This window comes from Myotis yumanensis, unplaced genomic scaffold (assembly GCF_028538775.1).
Source record: "Myotis yumanensis isolate MYYU_CA2020_CCGP unplaced genomic scaffold, mMyoYum1.0.hap1 SCAF_3, whole genome shotgun sequence".
NCBI lineage: Eukaryota > Metazoa > Chordata > Mammalia > Chiroptera > Vespertilionidae > Myotis > Myotis yumanensis.
Genome location: NW_027223754.1, coordinates 150,815,168 through 150,834,405, shown reverse-complemented (window position 1 = coordinate 150,834,405; position 19,238 = coordinate 150,815,168). Strand labels below are relative to the sequence as shown.

The window sequence follows — 19,238 nt, the reverse complement described above, 5'->3', positions numbered from 1 at the left end:
TCTCTTTTCTCTTTCTCTCTGTCATGTACCTACCAAGGAAAGGTAGAAGGAGAACTCTGTCATCTACAAGCTAGAAGGAGGAGAGCTCTCAGCAGAAACTGAACCCTGCTAACACCTTAATCTTGGACTTGTAGCCTCCAAAATTGTGAGAAAATACATTTCTGTTATTTAAGCCCCACAGTCTGGTATTATATGTCAGCCTGAACCAGTTAATACAAGATTTATTTGGGAAATTTATTTAATAGCAAGGAAATGAAAGTAAAACCCTTGAGAGGGAAAATGTACACGATTTGTGTTTATAACATGACAATGAGATTTGTTTTTGTAAGCATTTTTATAAGTATTTTTTTTCAACAAACATTGCATCCAGAGTTCTTACAGCCAGGAACAGTTTTGTCATCTGTAAAATGCAGGAATTGGACTAAGATCTCTAAGCCCTTTCCTAGTCTCAAACTGCAAACAATCGGAGTAAATATTTTACTGCAAGAGAAAAAAATGTTGCCATATTCTCAGATCTTTTCACATGTCTGGGATTCTTCTAGGGATAAATAAATTTTGGCTTCAAAAAATAGCACCTTAGCTAATATTGAAATTAGCATGAAAGCCCTTGGCTGAAAGTTATTTGATTGTAGAAATCAGATTTTAAAAGTCAGTGATAGCTAGGGACAAGTTATTATAGCAATACACCCTGAGGTGCAAAGAGCCATGAAAATAATTCAAAAAGAAAATAGTGGCAGCTGTCCCTATGGAGCTACCCCACTCTTTTCCCCACCCCCTTTTCCCCGGTGGGTTTTCCTGGCCTTTCTCTCTCCTAAGCTCCAAGGGCCCTTCTTTTGCTTCTGTAACTTGGTTCCTGAGCCCATTTCTTCTACCTCTGTGACTTTATAAATAAACTTTCTCTTATAAAAAAATAAATAAATAAAAATAAACTGTCAAATGGGATCAACCATGGAAGTGTTAGAAGAAATTATTTTCTAGACTTGAGAATTTTCTAATCATAGATACAATGCAATTTAACCCTTGGGAATTCGGAAAACACAGGTAAGAAATAAAATCGCAATAATCCTTGAACCTAAAATGTTAATCATTCAGATCCAGAGAAAGATTGAAAGATCTGAATGAGACGTGGTCCCCTCAAAGCCATATGTTATTGCTGATATCAGTCACATGCCAACCTGAATCTCAGTGTACAGACCACTGTAATTTTAAATTTGGAGGTCAGGGTAGACCTTAGCCATGTGATAAGAGCATACCAGGCAAAGGAATAGCAAGCCCAAAGGCTCCAGTGTGGGACTCGACCTGGTGTGTTCAAGGACCAGCAAGGAGGCAGTGTGGCTAAAGTAGAATGAACAAAGAAACAATATCAGAGGGTACACAGAGCAGAGGGGCAGGGCAAGAGAGAATTCAGACAGCATAAAGAGTTTGACTTTTATTCTGACTGAAATGAGAAGCCAGTGTTGGCTTTTGAACAGAGGAGAGACATAATCAAATTTGATTTAAAAGGGTCAATCCAGATGCAGTGTTGAAGAAAGGCTGTAGGAAGCAATAGTGAAAGCTACTTTTAGTTAGGGGACAACTACAGCGATCAGACAAGACATGATGTCTCAAGCCTGGGGTGGCAGCAGTGCAGGTGGGGAAAAGTGCCAAATTCTAGATACAGTCTGAGTAGAATCAGTAGGATTTGCTGGTGGATTGAACGTGGGCTGTGAAGACATGTAGGAGTCAAGGGTGACTACAGGTTTTGGTTCGAGCAACTGGAAGAACAGAGTAATCTAGAGGGGGGAAATGTGAGTAAGAGTAGATTCAGGAGGCATGATCAAGAGTTCAATTTTGGACATGAGTCTGGAGTTCAACAGACAGATCTGGGTTAAAGATATATGGCAGTTCTCAGTAGGTGACTGGTATTTACTAGTAAAGCCTCAACACTGGTTGAGACCACCAAGGGAGTGAGTATAGATAGAGAGAAGAACCATGGACAGAGCCCTGGAAGAAGAGGAACAATAAAGAAAGTTGAAGAGTGACTAGTGAAGTAAGTGGAAATGTATGAGAATGTGGAAGACAAATGAAGAAAGTGTCCAAGAAGGAGGTGGTGATCAACTGTGTCAAAATTTACTAACAGGTCAAGTAAGATGGAGACTGAAAACTATTATATTTAGCAATGATGTGGACGTAGGTGACCCTGAAGAGAGCAATTTCAGTGGAGTAAGGTGAGTGATGGTGGTTCTACTTAGAGTGAGTTTAAGAGAAGAGCAGAGGAGAAAAATTAGAGACAGTAAGAATATTCAACACTTCACTACAAAAGGGAACAATGAAATAGGATGGTTGATAGAAGAGGAAAGTAGCATCAACGAGGTTTGTTTTTGTTTTAAGGTGAGAAGAAATAACATCGTATTTGTATGCTGATGGAATTGATCAGCAAAGAATGAGATATTGATTATATGTCAGAGAGTGAAACAGCTGCCCTTGATGTCTGTGAGCGGGGACAGGAGATAGGACCTCGTGCACAAGTGAAGATATTAGACTTAGATAAGAGCCTAGGTAAATCAGTCTTGGAAAAGAGGGGAGAATGTATATTGGCACAAATGCTGGTAGGTAAATGGACATGGTAGTGAGATCCTGTGGATGTTTTCTCCTGATGTATCAGTATTCTCAAGAAATACTCTCAAGATCATCAGCAGGGCCTGAAGATTGGGGAGAAGATTATGTGAATTGAGAAGAGAAGACATAAAATAGTTGTCAAGGAGACCAGAAAAGTAAATGGACTAAAGGTACATCGTGTAACTGCTTGGCAGCATCAAGGACCAATTTGAGAGTCATGGCTTTGATTTTAAACTGAATCCAATTAACAGGGTTTGGATTCCACCCCCTAGCATGGGTGCAGAGCCAAACATTAGAAAATTAGATTTAATCAGGAGGGTAGATTTGTCAAGAGAGTTCAATAAAGTGAGCGAGGAGCACGAAAATGGAGAGCATAGCAAAGGAGGGATTATAATAATTGAGTGTGGACTTTATGGGTAAGGAGAAAAATGAGGGCTTCCAGAGGATGGGGCCAGAGATGGGATGGCAAGACTTTGGATTGGCACCCAGCCAGCGTGGCTAAGTGTTTAAGCATCAATCTATGAACCAGGAAGTCACAGTTCTTTTCCCAGTCAGGGCACATGCCCAGGTTGTGGGCTTGATCCCCAATAGGGAGCATGCAGGAGGCAGCCAATCAATGATTCTCTCTCATCATTGATGTTTCTTCTCTCTCTCCCTCTCCCTTCCTTTTGAAAATCAATAAAAATATATGTTAAAGAGATTTGGGGTTGGTATTCTGGTGAGAATGAAGGATTATTGATGTTAGAGTACTAGAGAGAATGCACTGCAAGTACAAGTGGTGTGGTCAGAAGGTGGATTTATAAAGTATGGATGGGGTGCAGTTATTGACAATGACAAGTTCTAGGGGATGTTCATGCGAGTGAGTGACTGAAATTGGGTGGAGGATAAAATCATTGAAGGAGAGGAGTCAAGGAACTGAGAGTCCAAAGTATTGGAAAGATCATAATCTATTCTACATATATTTTAAGTCACCAAAAATTAAGACAGGATTGATATTGAAGATAATTACAATGAGAAGGAGCTATATTGTCTAAAAATGAGGAGTTGGAATTGAGGTGGGGTAGCAGAGGATGACAGCAAAAGTGAAGAGTATAATGAGTGATGCTTGGTCAGTGTGGCTCTTGGTTGAGGGATGTCCCATGCACCAAGTTCAATTCCCAGTCAGGGCACTGGTTTTGGGCTTGATCCCCAGGAGGATGTGCAAGTGGCAGCCGATCCATGCTTCACTCTCATTGATGATTCTATCTCTCCCTCTCCCTCCCTCCCTCCCTCCCCCTCTCTCTCTCTAAAACAAACACGAAAAGAGTATAATAAGTGATATAATCTGATGATACAGAATTCAAAACTCAGAGGCAGTTCTAGGGAATAGGGATGAAGCCTGGTCTGATACTAGCTACCAACGTTGAAAATACAAGAGGTTTCATATAATCTCTATAGATTTCACATAATCTGGCTTTCACATAAAATTCTTGCTTCTTTGTAAATCAGAAAACTTGGCACAGCAGGCCTTGGTGACTACTTCATTCATCTACAGTGATTTCCTGGCTCCTCTGTGTACCTGGGTTTGACTCCCCTTTTCTAGCAACTCAAGAGCGACCGAATACTTAATTGTATGTTGCTTCATTACTCACCTTTTTCAGGTAGTCCCTTTGAGAAGTATAGGGTTTCTTAAGCATGTACAGGTTGACAATAAAATCCTAGCCATTTGAACAAAGGGATATAGAAACTCTTGCCCAAACAGCATTGCCTTTACTAATTTTTAAAAAGATGTTATGTAATACTTTAGCTGAGAACGTAAATATTCAGATAGTACTAATGATAGTGTATCTTCACTGTTGATATCTAGGGGGCGCCATTCTTAACGACTGCAAATCTGCAAGGTTTCAAATAGGTGTTGACATTTTTTCAGTTAATGGTCATGGTCCACTCTTCCAGTCATGCAGGTTGGGATGTTTCTCGTCACTTTCGAAGCATCTCTTTTTGTCAGCAGCATTTGTGTTATGCCTGCTGAGGGGATATTACCGCATAACAGTAGAAGATTTCAAAAACAATAGTCAATTTTACTTAAACTCCATGTTGAAAGCAAAAGGAAGATTGCTTGGTAAGCCCTTTTGAGGAAGAACAAAGTGGTCAAACAATGTTTCATCAAGGAAGCTCAGAGAAAAAGAGAACATAGTAAAACCAAATACGGTCCAGTGTGTAGAAAGAGGCAGCCTCGTGAAGAAAGTCACTATGATTTTATTCTACTTTTTCTGTCTTTTGTTTTCCTATTGTTGGCATTTGTGTCCATCTTTTCCAATAATCAGTTCATATACGCACATTAATCCGCTTACATTCAGTAACAGTTGGGAGGATATTGTGCCAAAACATTTGGAGTGGTTGTAGGTTGTCTTCAACACGGTGGGGCTACGAGTGATTATCTTATTCTTTCAGTTTTTCTGGGTTACCCAAGTGTTCCTCACTGTGTCGGTTTTGACAAGATGAGAAGAAGTAAACTTGGTACATAAGTAATGACAGGCCTCATCTCCATCCACGCCAGGAGGCAGTCACGCCAGGACAGGCAGCCGCTCCATTCCTTCTGCGCTTCTGGCTTTCCTCCAGCTTGCACTCTTTGCTGTGTCTTCAGTCACGTCCCAACCCCAGAGGAAAGAAAAAAAAAACCTCTTCAAAACTTAAAGCCGATGACCAGGAACCAGCAGAGGCACGGAGACCCCAGGGCCAAACAGGGCGTCCCCGGGGGCATCCGAGGGGAGCGGCACTTTGCGTCATGCAGGGCCCGCCCCTTCCAGGACCTGGGTTCGGCGTGTTCTGCCGTCTTGGCCGCAGCCGTGGAAGCAGGATTTCCGCGGTTGTGTAACGGCCCCTCGAGGGCGTGCAGAGGTCTGGGCCCCGCATCCCTCCACCTCCCGGCCCCTGGTCTCCGGCGGCCGAGCCATGGCCTGCGCGGCGGCGGGGAGCCGCGGGGCCGGCGGCGCGCTCTCGGTGCACACCCTGCTGTTCGACCTGCCGCCGGCGCTGCTGGGCGAGCTCTGTGCCATCCTGGACAGCTGCGACGGCGCGCTGGGCTGGCGCGGCCTGGGTGAGTGTGGCGCGGGGCGGCCGCGGCCGGGAGGGGCGGCGGGACCCCAGCGTACACGCTCCCTCCCGCCCGTCCGCCCGCCCGCGCTGCGGGGCAGCTGTGGCGCTGCTCGGCGTCTCTGCGCGGTCCTGGACGGCGGGGAAGGGCCCCGGGATGCAGCCGCCTCTGGGTGGTTCCCACGGGGAAGCTGCCCTTTCCTGGCCCTGGAAGGACACCACCTCACCGAGACCCTCCCCAAAGCTGCCCCTTCTCTTTCAAAGAAGCCTGGAGTATGGCTGCAAGAGTAAGTGAGCAGAGGCTGGGCGAAAACAGCAAGCCGCGTGCAACCATCTAGTATGTATCAAGCGTTCCTGTCTTCCTTCGCTCAGAGTGCTGTCAACCAGCATGTCTGTGCGATGCTTTCTGGTCATTGTTAAGTTAGCCGAGACTGGTGTGTTCAGTGCCCTCTCAAGTGACCACCTTACTTAAATGGCAGGTGGAATGCTCTTTGTAATGAACGTGGCTCTCCGTCTTCTTAATTATCTCATTTACCCAATTCGATGGAATGACAGTTTAACTTTAGGCTCTAGAACAGCGGTTCTCAACCTGTGGGTCGCGACCCCTTTGGCGGTCGAACGACCCTTTCACAGGGGTCGCCTAAGACCATCCTGCATATCAGATATTTACATTGTGAGTCATAACAGTAGCAACATTACAGTTATGAAGTAGCAACGAAAATAATTTTATGGTTGGGTCACAACATGAGGAACTGTATTTAAAGGGCCAGAAGGTTGAGAACCACTGCAGAGAATGGCTTTTTATTTTAGTCTGGAAAGTTGGTTTCAAAACCCCATTTCATGCAGTCATGGGAAGGCTGAGACAATGCCGGTGGGAAGTGTTGAGTGTGATCGCCAGAAATGATTCAGGCAAAAATCTTTGTTTTGTTAAGCACAGGCGTTTGGGGTTAGATTTGATACTCTGTGATGCCACATTGAATTTTAGTTGAAAATAAAAACAATTATGTCAAGACAACTTAGCCTTAATTCTCAAAAAGTGCTGTTTTTCTTACGAAAATAGCAGAAGGCCTAGGAGGGAAAAAGTTGTAATTGTTGTTCATGAATATGGTCATACTTTCTGGAATGTGGTATTGGGCTTCTAGTTACATAAAAATTACTTGTATATCATAAGCTCTGTAATTTTAAATTATAACCCTTAAATAAATGCCTCAGAAAAGTATACCCGAGTCTTTGATTTCTGGAAAGCACGGAAATTTCTAAGATACCTTTGAGGAATAAGATCCCTCCCAAAACATATATATTTTATTGATCTCAGAGAGGAAGGGAGAGGGAGAGAGAGATAGAAACATCAATGATGAGAGAGAACCATTGATCAGCTGCCTTCAGCATGCCCTACACTGGGATCAATCAAGTCTGAAACCCAGGCATGTGCTCTGACCGGGAATCTAACCGTGGCCTCCTGGTTCATGGTTAGACTCAACCACTGAGCCACGCCAGTTGGGCCCAAACCAGATCTTTTTGAAATGGATGATGGCATTGGCAGTTTTTGACCCACTGGTTTCCTAGGGTTACTAATTTTGTGAAAGAAAAATGTATTTAGCCCAGTCCACAGGTAGCAAATGAGGCCAGGTAGGTATTATAAATGAGTGAGGCTGGTTGGTGGAAACTTGAAAAGTGGAAGCACATATGTCTCATTTAATAAGGGCAGTTAGTAATCAGCCCAGGGCCACTGTGGCTTTCCAAGAAGTTCAGCCCAGTGTTGCTGGGTCTCTCTTTCTTTCCCTCTCTCCCCTCTTCTCTCTCACCATCGAAATTCATATATTCACATTTTTACATGGGTTATCTCATATAATTCTTCCAGTTGACAATTGAAGCCGGTGGCATTATCATCACCAATGTTTTAACAGGCGAGGAAACTGTGTTACAGATTAGTTAACTTGACAAAATCAACACAGCTAGGAAGTGGCAGAGCCAGGACTTGAACCTTGGCAGTCTGGATCCAGAGCCTGTGCCCTTTCACAGCCCCTCTATACTTCCCACTTGACTTCCCAACCATGACTTCCTCAGAGTCACAGGTACCGCTGCGCTCTTTCTGCTACACTCTCCAGCCTCCCTAAGGTACGGCCATGTCTGCCATGAAAGAACAATCTCATGAGCCATTTTAAGCCACAGCCCCATTTTCCTAGTTGTGGAAAGAAATGAAGACCACCCACACGAGAACAAACACAGGCTCCTTATTCAAAGCAAGGAAGTCAGCCAGCATCACTTGCATTTCTCAGAGATGCCAAGGCAGGCAGAGGAGTAGAAAAGCTTTATAGCGGAAGACAGGGGAGGCTTCAGATATGCCCTAATTGGAGGCTTTTGGCATGAGGACGCTGTAGAGGGACTAGCTAGAAGTGGGGCATTCTGTGTGTGATTGTTTAGGGTGCGTATCTGACTTTCTCCCGTTTACCCAAAGTTGGTAGCAGGGGCAAAACTTAGGGAAGCTGTTAGTTATTAATCAAGTCCTAACCATTTGGGCCTGATTTCTACAGGGCTTATTGTTTGGCTTCCTGGACTAGAGGCTACAGATACTAATTTGACTTCCCGGACTGGTTCCTGTAGGTGGTAGGTTGGCTCTCTAGGCTGGTTAACACATGGTGTGGGTCAGAGTTGCATTTTCACATATAGTCCGGCCACTGTTCCCTTGTGTACTCATTCTGTCATAGGGGAACGCCTACTTTTTGATTCTCCAGCTACAGTTCATTGTGCGGCGGGGGGGGGTGGGGGGGGGGGTGGCGGGGGGGGGGTGGCGCGGGGGGGGGGGTGTCTATTGACAGCTTGGACCACAGAGCTCTGAAAGGAGACTTGGAGCACACCAGCTGCTTCACGAATTGTTGACTCAGCAAGAAGGGAAGACCTGCTCTGTTCAGAGTAGTTGAGGGCAACTGTCTGTGTTAAATATGCTGAGTTTCTCTATTGGCCATTGAAAGAGAAAGAGGGGGAGAGGTGCAGGGAGGGAAGACTTGACTTAGAAGTGGGAGAAGAGAGTGTTGGGGGACTGAATTAAGAAGACAGTCCCTTTTATTTATGCTCAAGACAGTGGAGAGCCTGAGGAAACAGAGGGTCCAAAATTCCATATAAACAACAACTGTAATAGTAACCGGTAATGTAACACTTTAAACAATAAAGATAAAAATTTTTAAAAAGTCGCCGATAAGACTGTCTCGAGCTGATGATGATTCTTGATGATGGTGACTATCAGGCTGTATTTACAAAGGCAGCTCCGACAAAGGCAAGTCATGTGGCAGCCTATGTGATATGATCAGGGTATACACAACAAGATAGACCAGTCGTTCACAAACTGGAATCCCATACCATCTTTTAAAGATACCAATGTCCAGGCTCCACCCCTGGAGCTGTTGATACAGTGAGTCTGCATGGAGGGTCCAGCATCTTTCTGTTTTTGTTTTTTTTGCCAAACCCTGTAGGTGATGCGCAGCCCGGTTGGGAGCCATTACTTAGGTCAAATTCTCTTCTTTGATAGCATCCTAACGTAACAGTTATTTCACCACACTCTTTTACCACTCCACTTAGTTCTTTTTATCTTTAAACAAATTCTACGTAAGAATCTTCAAATCAATTGTATCAACTATTGTTATTTAAAAGAGCATCACCGCAAGGTAACATATTCTCTGGTTGATGTTTCTATTGGTTTTACAATGAAAGTAGAGCTCTCATTAGAAAATGGTATTTATCTTATACTACTTTATAGACACGGTGTCATGTATACAGAGCCTCTGGTAACAACTCATTTCAGTCCATTATAATAGACTGGTATTTGAATTAAATTGTTTGGAGCACTTCAGTAATACACTGAGAAGGAAACCCTTTTTACAAATACTATATTATAGTTATATTCAATTTTCTTCTGCTCAAAAAGGAAATAAAATTATCATAGAAAAAAATTAATCACTTTAAAGCAAATTAAATGTAAAATCACATTAAATGTGTATTTGAGTATTCAATAAAGATTTTTAGATAGTAATAATAATAGCTGCCATCTAGTGAGTGTTGACTATTTGCCATATACTGTGTGTTAAGCATTTCACACTCATTTATTTATCTATGAGGTTGTTATTCTTTCTATTTCCATTTTACAGACAGAGAAGCTGTCAGAGAATTTAAGTAATTTACCTCAAACCATAGTCCAGTAAATCACAGGATTCTAACCAGAAGGTCAGAATCCAGAGCCTAGCTATGCTCTTATTTATTTATTTAATTGTTTTATTAAATATGTTTTTATTGATTTCAGAGAGGAAGGGAGAGAGAGAGAGAGATAGAAACATCAATGATGAGAGAGGATCATTGGTCGGCTGCCTCCTGAATGCTCCCTACTGGGGATCAAGCCCACAACCCGGACATGTACCCTGACCAGGAATCGAACTGTGACCTCCTGGTTTATGGGTCAATGCTCGATCATTGAGCTACACCAGCCGGGCACTTATGCTCTTTTTAAAAAAAATGTTTAAATTGCCCTAGCCGGTTTGGCTCAGTGGATAGAGCGTCGGCCAGCAGACTGAAGGGTCCCGGATTAAATTCTGATCAAGGGCACATGCCTGGGTTGCAGCCTAAATCCCCAGTGTGGGGCATGCAGGAGGCAGCCGATCAATGATTCTCTCTCATCATCAGTGATGATTCTAACTCTCTCTCCCTCTTCCTTCCTCTCTGAAATCAATAAAAATATATTTTTTTTAAATAAATAAATGTTTAAATATAATTGTTTAGAACAGTTTTAAATTTACAGAAAAATTTAGAAGATAGTACAAAGAGTTTCAATATATTCTATATCCTTCCTTCCCATATACTCTGCATCCAGTTTTTCTTCTTATTAACATCTTACATTGGTATGACACATTTGTTACATTGTTGACACACTGTTATTAAAGTCCATACACTATTCAGATTTCCTTCATTTTTACCAGACATCCTTCCTGTCTTCCAGGGTTCCATCCCGGACACCACGTCACATTTAGTTGTCATGTGTCCTTCTGCTCTTCTTGCTGTGATAGTTTCTCAGACTTGTCTAGTTTTTGGTGACATTGACAGTTTTGAGGAGTATTGGTCTACTGCTTTGTAGAATGACCGTTGATTGAAATTTGTCTGATATTTTCCTCACGATTAGATTGCGATTATGGATTTGGGAGAGGTAGGCCACAGAGGTAAAGTACCGCTTTCATTACATTACATCAGAGGTACATGATATTTACATGACTTATCACTGTTGATGTTAACCATGGCTGAGGTAGTGTCTGTCAGGTTCTTCACTTTAAATTGCCCTCCCTCACCCCCATGACCACGTTATACCCTCTGGAAGGAAGTCACTCTGTGCAGCCCACACTTAGGAATAGAGAGTTATGCTTCCCTCCCTGAGTGGAGTGGAGCCTGTGTTCTTTTGACCACCATGTTATTTCTCCCATCTTACTTGTTCTGTTTAGATCTCATTTCTACTCTAAGTTATGGCCCTTTGTTCTGTTCCCCTTTATGATTATACGAGAGGCCCAGTGCACGAAATTCGTGCGTGGGGGTGGAGGGGTCCCTCAGCCCGGCCTGCACCCTCTCGCAATCCGGGACTGCTGGCTCTTAACCGCTCACCTGCCTGCCTGCCTGATCGCCCCTAAACCCTCTGCCTACCTGCCTGATCGCTCCTAACTGCTCGCCTGCTTGCCTGCCTGATCGCCCCTAACCACTCTGCCTGCCTGCCTGCCTGATTGCCCCTAACCACCTCTGCCTTGGCCCCCTCTGCCGCGGCTTCGTCTGGAAGGACGTCCGGAATGATGTCCAGAAGGTTGTTCGGCTATCCAGTCTAATTAGCATATTACTCTTTTATTATTATAGATTCCTAAAAAGAGCTATTTATGCTCCAGTTCCTCCATTCTCCCTGAGTCTGCTCCAGTCAGGCTTCCTCCCCACCACTCCACTGAAATTCCTCTCCTCCAAGGTCGCCGTGGCAGAATCATTGGTCAGTTCTTCATCTTATGTGGCACATTTGGTCACTCCTTCCTCCTTGAAGCATGTTCTTTGCTTCTAGGACATTACACTCTATATTCTTCTCTCTTTACAGTTCCTCTTGACCTCTGATCTCCTAGAGTGCCCCTGGGTTAGTCCACGGACCTCTTCTCTTCTGTGTACTATACCCACTATCTTGTCAATTCCATTTTTTTTTTTTTTTTTTTTGCTAATAACTCCCAAATTTCTAGCCTGGGTCTCTCTCTTGATCATTAGTCCCATCCATCTACTTGCCTGTTTGATAGACAACTCCAACTGAACAGTCCATTTCCCTTTCCTAAAGTTTTTCTCCAGCCCAGTAATGGCAACTCCGTCCTTCATTTGTTCAAGCCAAAAATATTAGTCTTCTGTGACTTCTTGCTTTCTCTCACAAACCACTTCCTGTCTCTCAGCAAAGGCTGTTGACTGTGCCTTCAGGATCAATCTAATAATCTGACAACTTCTTACCGCTACCACCACAGCCATCCTGGTTCAAACCACCATCAGATCCCACCTAGATAATTTCAGCAGCCTCCTCAGCAGGCTCCATGCTGCTGCCCTGGCCCAATCTCTTTTCAACACAGAAGCCAGTAAGTAAAGTATATGTGTAAAGTATATTATATCATTATCCTATTCAGAACCTTTCACTAGCTGCTCATCTCACAGTTAACACCGAAGTCCTACATCGCCTTACTCACTTCTTTTCTGCTCAATTGGCCTCCTTGGACATGCAAGTAATATTTTTCCTGCAGGTAACCTTGAGACTTACTTCCTCACTTCCTTCATGTTTTTGATGAACTATTACCTAGCCTAACCACTCTTATGCTTCTTTCCTGCTTTATTTTTCTCCATGTCATTTATCCTTCTCCACATACTTTATGTCTTTATTATCCATTTAGCAGTAAGCATCATGAAAAATGTCTCCCTCAGCCAGACCCAGCCTCTCATCTGGGTAGCTGTGCACACAATAAATGCTCCCCTTACCACTTGGTGTTTCTTTATAGGCATGCCTCCCCAGCTCGACTGGAAGTTTCCTGAGAGCAGGGAATCCTGTGTCCCCAGAGCCTAGCATAGCATGCTGCTCATAGCTGAAGCTCCATAAATATTTAGAAACGAATGAATGAATGAATAAAAGTGGAGATGTTATGAACATAGACTGTACTATCTGGTAAAAAAAAAAAAAAAAAGCTTCATGAGGGCAGGGTATGTTTGTTGCTTTGTTTTCTGCATACTCCTCTAGCGTCTAAAATCGTACCTGGTACAGAATAGGCATTCGGTAAATATCTGTTGATTGAATGAATTAATGAACAGACAGATGTTAGTGAAACATCCAAAATATTCCTGGGCAGAATCTTAGACAAAGCATTGTACAACATCATGGTCTCTGCTTATAAGAATTTTCCAATTTAATATAGCCAACAGATCTATACAGATGCTATAAAGAGGTTAACGAGGGAAGACAGTGTGGGAAAATAGTACTGATTATCACCTGGGTACGGACTCTGAGTTCCAGACTGAAACATGGTGTTGAGAGTGAACTGTTCTTAAATTCTCTCCCAGAGGTAATGTTAAGTCCTTCCCTAGGCCTGAGATTGAGAAAGCAGGACAGATGGAGGGATACCTGAAAAATCATGCACAGCCCTTTCCAGATATTAAGTTATGAGTCCTACTGAGGTATTTGAGTAACAAGTACACATTAGCCTAGGTATGGATAAGTATTGTTTCTTATAAAATTTCTTAGCTAGTGGAGATGATTGCTTCGGTGTGGAAAGAGAAGTTCAGCTAACTTACACTTCTGAAATTTGTTTTACCTTTTTTGCAATTAAAAATATCTTCAATCTCAAATGTGTTTTTTAAAAAATGACTATTTTTTTGTGTGTTTGTAGAAAGAAGAGGCAAACTTATCTTTGTCTCATTATGTTATCTCAAAACAAACTTTGTGGGACTGTAGTCTTAATTTCCTACGGGTTTTAGCATGTGGTAAAATGCAAATAAAAAAGCTCCAAATAGGGGTGTGTTGCATTATTCTAAAAAACCCCTTCTGACACATATTTGCATATGGAGAGTGATTTCTGCAGCTGAATTCCCCAGCGGTTAGCACTACCTAGAGAGTCCTGCCTCTCAAAACAGCACCTTGGAGCACCCAAAGATTATTTAGCAATCGGTATCTTCAGATAATCTAATCTCTGAGCTCCTCAGGTCGAATTTATGTCTTATATTGTGAAAGATTTCCTTCCAAAAAGTGGTTTTAAACAATGGTTTGCTATAGCATATTTTTTATTTTATTTTTTACAGTATACAAAATAAATCTATTATCAGATTGTAGATACAAAATAATTAGCCATTTATGTGCAATAAAGACTAATATTTCAAGAAAAACAATTTTAAATATGATAACATTACATACAATAAACATTAATATTTCAAGAAAAAAGATTTTAAATATAATAATATTACCAAAACTGTACTAAAGTAGTATAATATCACAGAAGTTGTAGGGAATATTAAAAATCTGCAAATAACAGGATTACTTCTATAAATATTCTAAAATATTTTTTTTTCCTCTGGCTCTATTTTTGTTCATCAGTTTATGTTGTTTGTTGTAGTCCACAAATGAGTGAGATCATGTGATATTTATCTTTCTCTGACTGGCTTATTTCACTCAGCATAATGCTCTCCAGGTCCATTCATGCTGTTGCAAAAGGCAAGAGTTCCTTCTTTTTTACAGCAGCGTAGTATTCCATTGTGTAGATGTACCACCTTTTAAAAAATTATTTATTGTTTAAAGTATTACATTTAATATTACATATGTCTCCTTTTCCCCCCATTGACCTCTCCCCAGCCATCTCCACCCCCCAGCACATATCCTTATCCCCCTAGTGTCTGTATCCATTGGTTATGCTTATATACATGCATACAAGTCCTTTGGTTGATCTCTTATACATCCCCCTCCCCTGCCTTCCCTCTAAAGTTTGACGGTCTGTTCGATGCTTCTCTTTCTCTGGATATATTTTTATTCATCAGTTTATGGTGTTCATTATATTCCATTGTGTAGATGTAACACTGTTTTTTAATCCACTCATCTGCTGATGGACGCTTAGGCTATTTCCAAATCTTAGCTATTGTAAATTGTGCTGCTATGAACATAGGGGTGCATATATCCTTTCTGATTGGTGTTTCTGGTTTCTTGGGATATATTCCTAGAAGTGGGATTACTGGGTCGAATGGGAGTTCCATTATTAATTTTTTGATGAAACTCCATACTGTTTTCCTCAGTGGCTGCATCAGACTGCATTCCCACCAGCAGTGCACGAGTGTTCCTTTTTCTCCAAATCCTCGCCAGCACTTGTCGTTTGTTGATTTGTTGATGATAGCCATTCTGACAGGTGTGAGATAGTACTTCATTGTCATTTTGATTTGCATCTCTCAGATGATTAGTGACTTTGAGCATGTTTTCATATGTCTCTCTGCCTTCTGTTTGTCCTCTTTCAAAAAGTGTCTATTTAGGTCCTTTACCTATTTTTTAATTGGATTGTTTATCTTCCTTTTGTTAAGTGGTATGAGTTCCCTGTAAATTTTGGAGATTAAACTCTTATCAGAGATAATATTGGCAAATATGTTCTCCCATGCAGTGGGCTTTCTTGTTGTTTTGTTGATGGTTTCTTTTGCTGTGCAGAAGCTTTTTATTTTGATGTAGTCCATTTGTTTATTTTCTCCTTAGTTTCTATTATCCTAGCAGCTGTATTGGTAAAGATATTGCTATGACATATGTCTGCTATTTTGCTGCCTATGGATACTTCTAAGTTTTTTATGGTTCCCTGTCTTACGTTTAAGTCCTTTATCTATTTTGAGTTTATTTTTGTGTATGGTGTAAGTTGGTGGTCTAGTTTCATTTTTTTTGCATGTATCTGTCCGATTTTTCCAATACCATTTATTGAAGAGACTGTCTTGACTCCATTGTATGCTCTTCTCTCCTTTGTCAAATATTAATTGAGCATAATGGCTTGGGTCTATTTCTGGGTTCTCTGTTCTATTCCATTGATCTATATGTCTTTTTTCATGCTACAGCATATTTTAATGTATCTTTTTATTTAGAATGCTCCTAACCTTAACAACACAGTCATAGAGAAGTTTACTCTTTATTTGTTTAGTACTATGAATAAACAAAGTTCTGTGTCCTGGAAGGGAACAAATACGGAAGGATAAGAGAAAACTAGGAATATTGAGGAATATAATTAAAGTCAAGAGTTTGCATCCTTTTGCATCAAATTGATGGTATTGTTTTGTGGAATTTTATCTAAATGAATTATACATTTTATGGAAGCTAATAATACTTTTCAGTGGTGTTACTATTCAGAATGCATTATCATTGGCGAAAACCTATTGAGGTTGCACTTGGATCACTAGTTGGAGAAAGAAAACACATTTCATTGCTAGTCCTGGAAGCAACCCATGTATGCAGTATCCATTTTAACTGAGACCAGTCAGTTTCACACTGGGAACTGTCCTTATCAGAAAAATGCCTTTGCCTAATGTAGCTTTCCTTAGACAGTGCAAACTCAAAGCCCTTTGCCCCTGGTCAGTGTTAGGGAACTAAGAACTCCAGCTTTTTTGGCATCTGTTCACTCACCCACCAGCTGAATCTCAAAAATGTGCTTAAGGAAGAGCATTTAAAAAAAAATTTTTTTTTTCCGGTTTGAATGTTTCTTTAAAAAAAATTTTTTTTTTTATTGACTTCAGAGAGGAAAGGAGAGGGAGAGAGAAATAGAAAGATCAATAATGAGAAAGAATCATTGATAGGCTCCCTCTTGCATACCCCCTCTGGGATGGACCTGGCAACCTGGGCATGTGCCCTGACCAGGAATTGAACTGTGACCTCCAGGTTCATAGGTCGAATCTCAACCACTGAGCAACACCAGCCAGGCAAGGAAGAGCATATTACATTAGCAGTTTTTCAGCTGAGTCACAGGACCGGAGAGCACAGACTCATGGCCTGTCGCACTTTTAAAAAGAAAATTCAGAAATTAAAAAAGAGAAGGGAAAACGGGAAATGGAATTATATGGGAAATCTGACATCCTTTGGGCCTTGAAAAGTTAACTCCAGGTTTCCTTAATAGTTAAAAAAAAAAGTTCCTTTCCTCTTGTGAGAATCGGGAGAAAATGCTTATATCTTTTTATGTGCAAATCTTGTATATAAGAAGACTCCTGCTACTATTGCCACCAGATGGCTCTTCCAAAGAGTAAAGCTTCCATCTTTGCATCAGAAATCTTAAATTTGCCAATCTAACTGATGCGAACACTCAGGTCCCTCTCTGTCCTTCAGTAAATATATATTGAACACCCACTATGTGCTGAGCATATTCTTACAAGGCTAACTTGGGGACTTCATGAAGCTCGACCACCTGTTCTTAAACATAAACCTCTGCTCTAAGCAACACTGGTGTGCTCTGCCTCCTCCTGCTCTTTTCTCCATTTCTGGAACAATTCCCCCATTTGACAGGCTCTTTCATCTTCCTTCGGCCTATTTAAACTTTACCCCAGCCCACCCCTGCTGCAAAGCCAGCCAAGGTGGCATCACCCTCACGCTGCTTCCCTGACTGATAGCCCACAAGGGAGTCTTCTTTCTTCACCCCTATTAAATTACACACATGTCTTATCCCAAAGCTTCAAAGTGTAGAGGGAACTGTTTTTCCTGAAAAATAAAGGAAATAAGAAGAGGCTGGCCAGTGTGGCTCAGTGGTTGAGTGTCGACCTATGAACCAGGAGGTGACAGGCTTAATTTCAGGTCAGGGCACATGCCCGGGTTGCAGGCTCGACCCCCAGTAGGGGGCATGCAGGAGGCAACCAGTCTATGATTTTCTCATCATTGATGTTTCTATCTCTATCTCCCTCTTCTTTCTCTCTGAAATCAATAAAAATATATTTTTTAAAAACATAAAAGAAAGAAAAAGAATCCTGTTTTATGTTACTATAAATATTACTAATTTGTATGGTACATTATGCCTAATATTATCTAAATATTAGCCAATTATCTTACTAATAGAAAAAGTGGAAACCTAAGTTTCCCCTTCACTGAACGTTGAGATTTAGCATTTCCTCATTGGAATGTTAATTTTGAGACTAGGAAGTATTTTAAAGACTGGAGGGGTTTTAAAGTCAATGCTCATATAATTAGCAGGCCAGGGAAGCAAACTAATTTGCTATTATGTTTTGGGGAAGAATTTCTTTAAAAGACAGACACTAATGAGAATTTTCAGGTTGCTCAGTGAGACTATGACTTGTCTGCACTGGCACCATAGGTCGATGGCAGAGCCACCACTAAACCAGCATGTTTCTACATAATTCCAGGAGGCCAGCAATGCTGTTTTCACTGGCAACTTTTCTCCTTAGAAGACAGTATAGTCCATGAGGCTCAAATTTCGTTCTCTTTGTTTTTCAAACTGAAACTCCATGATTTCCCCCACCTTACCCCCCTCCCCCACAGAATAGTGTGCCCTATCCAATAATTCCTTAAGAATTGGCCTCTCTTTAGAAATACTCCTAGTTTTAAACTTGGCTCAGGCCCCAGTAACCTTGCCCCTAGGACAGTGATTGGCAAACTGCGGCTCACAGCCACATGCAGCTCTTTGACCCCTTGAGTGTGGCTCTTCCACAAAATACCACGTGAGGGCACGCATGTACAGTGTGATTGAGACTTTGTGGCCCATGCGCAGAAGTCAGTATTTTGTGGAAGAGCCACACTCAAGGGGCCAAAGAGCTGCATGTGGCTCATGAGCTGCAGTTTGCCGACCACTGGCCTAGAACATCTGCTGAGCCAGAAAATAAGGAAGTGTTCCAAAAATGATAGGACTTGTCAAAAGAACACAGGAGCCAACCTGAATAGACAAAGCTGGAATAATTTTAGCAACAAAGTAAAATAATGATGGCACTGGATTTTAACCTATGACATAAATATTCATGAGTCCATGATGTTAAAAATAAATAAATTAGTTAAACAAATGGGGGAGAAGAGACAGCACTTTCTTACAGAAGTGTTACAGCTAATGAACATAGAAGGAAAAAAGAGAAAATAAAAATATTACCATTAAGCAAACACCAGAGTAATAATTGTGATAAACAAGTTCCACTAGTAGATGTGAACACTTATGGGCAAAATCTGAGGAGAAACAGGATATTTCCATAGTTTTGAAGTATTTCCCCCAATATAGTTATCCTATCTAATAATAGACAAACATGGTAATTAACCGTAACTTCGCTACCCTTCCCATTGGCTAATCAGCGAGATATGCAAATTAACTGCCAACCAAGATGGCGGCCGGAAGCCAGGCAGCTGAAGCGAACAGGAGGCTTGCTTGCTCCAGTGATGGAGGAAGCCAAGGTTCCCCGCCTGCCACTGCTGGCCTCTGAGCTGCACTCTAAGAAACAATGTTGCAATTATAGAAGCTAAACAAACCCAGAAACCTGCTTTCAGCCAGCTGGGCCTCAGAGCTGGAGCTGTAACAGTGTTTCAATTATAGAAGCCAAACAAACCCAGATAC

General features: G+C 41.7%; 1 protein-coding gene across 2 annotated transcripts in view; it reads left to right on the top strand.

Annotated features, from left to right (window-relative positions):
* The first annotated feature begins 5,438 nt into the window (after positions 1 to 5,438).
* Positions 5,439 to 19,238, top strand: part of IRAK3 (interleukin 1 receptor associated kinase 3) — a 56,351-nt gene continuing 42,551 nt past the window's right edge. For both annotated transcript variants that reach the window (XM_070409790.1, XM_070409788.1), the window contains exon 1: positions 5,439 to 5,677. In XM_070409790.1, coding sequence (XP_070265891.1) covers positions 5,533 to 5,677 — 145 coding nt within the window. In that variant the 5' untranslated portion in view covers positions 5,439 to 5,532. The remainder of the gene's footprint in view (positions 5,678 to 19,238) is intronic.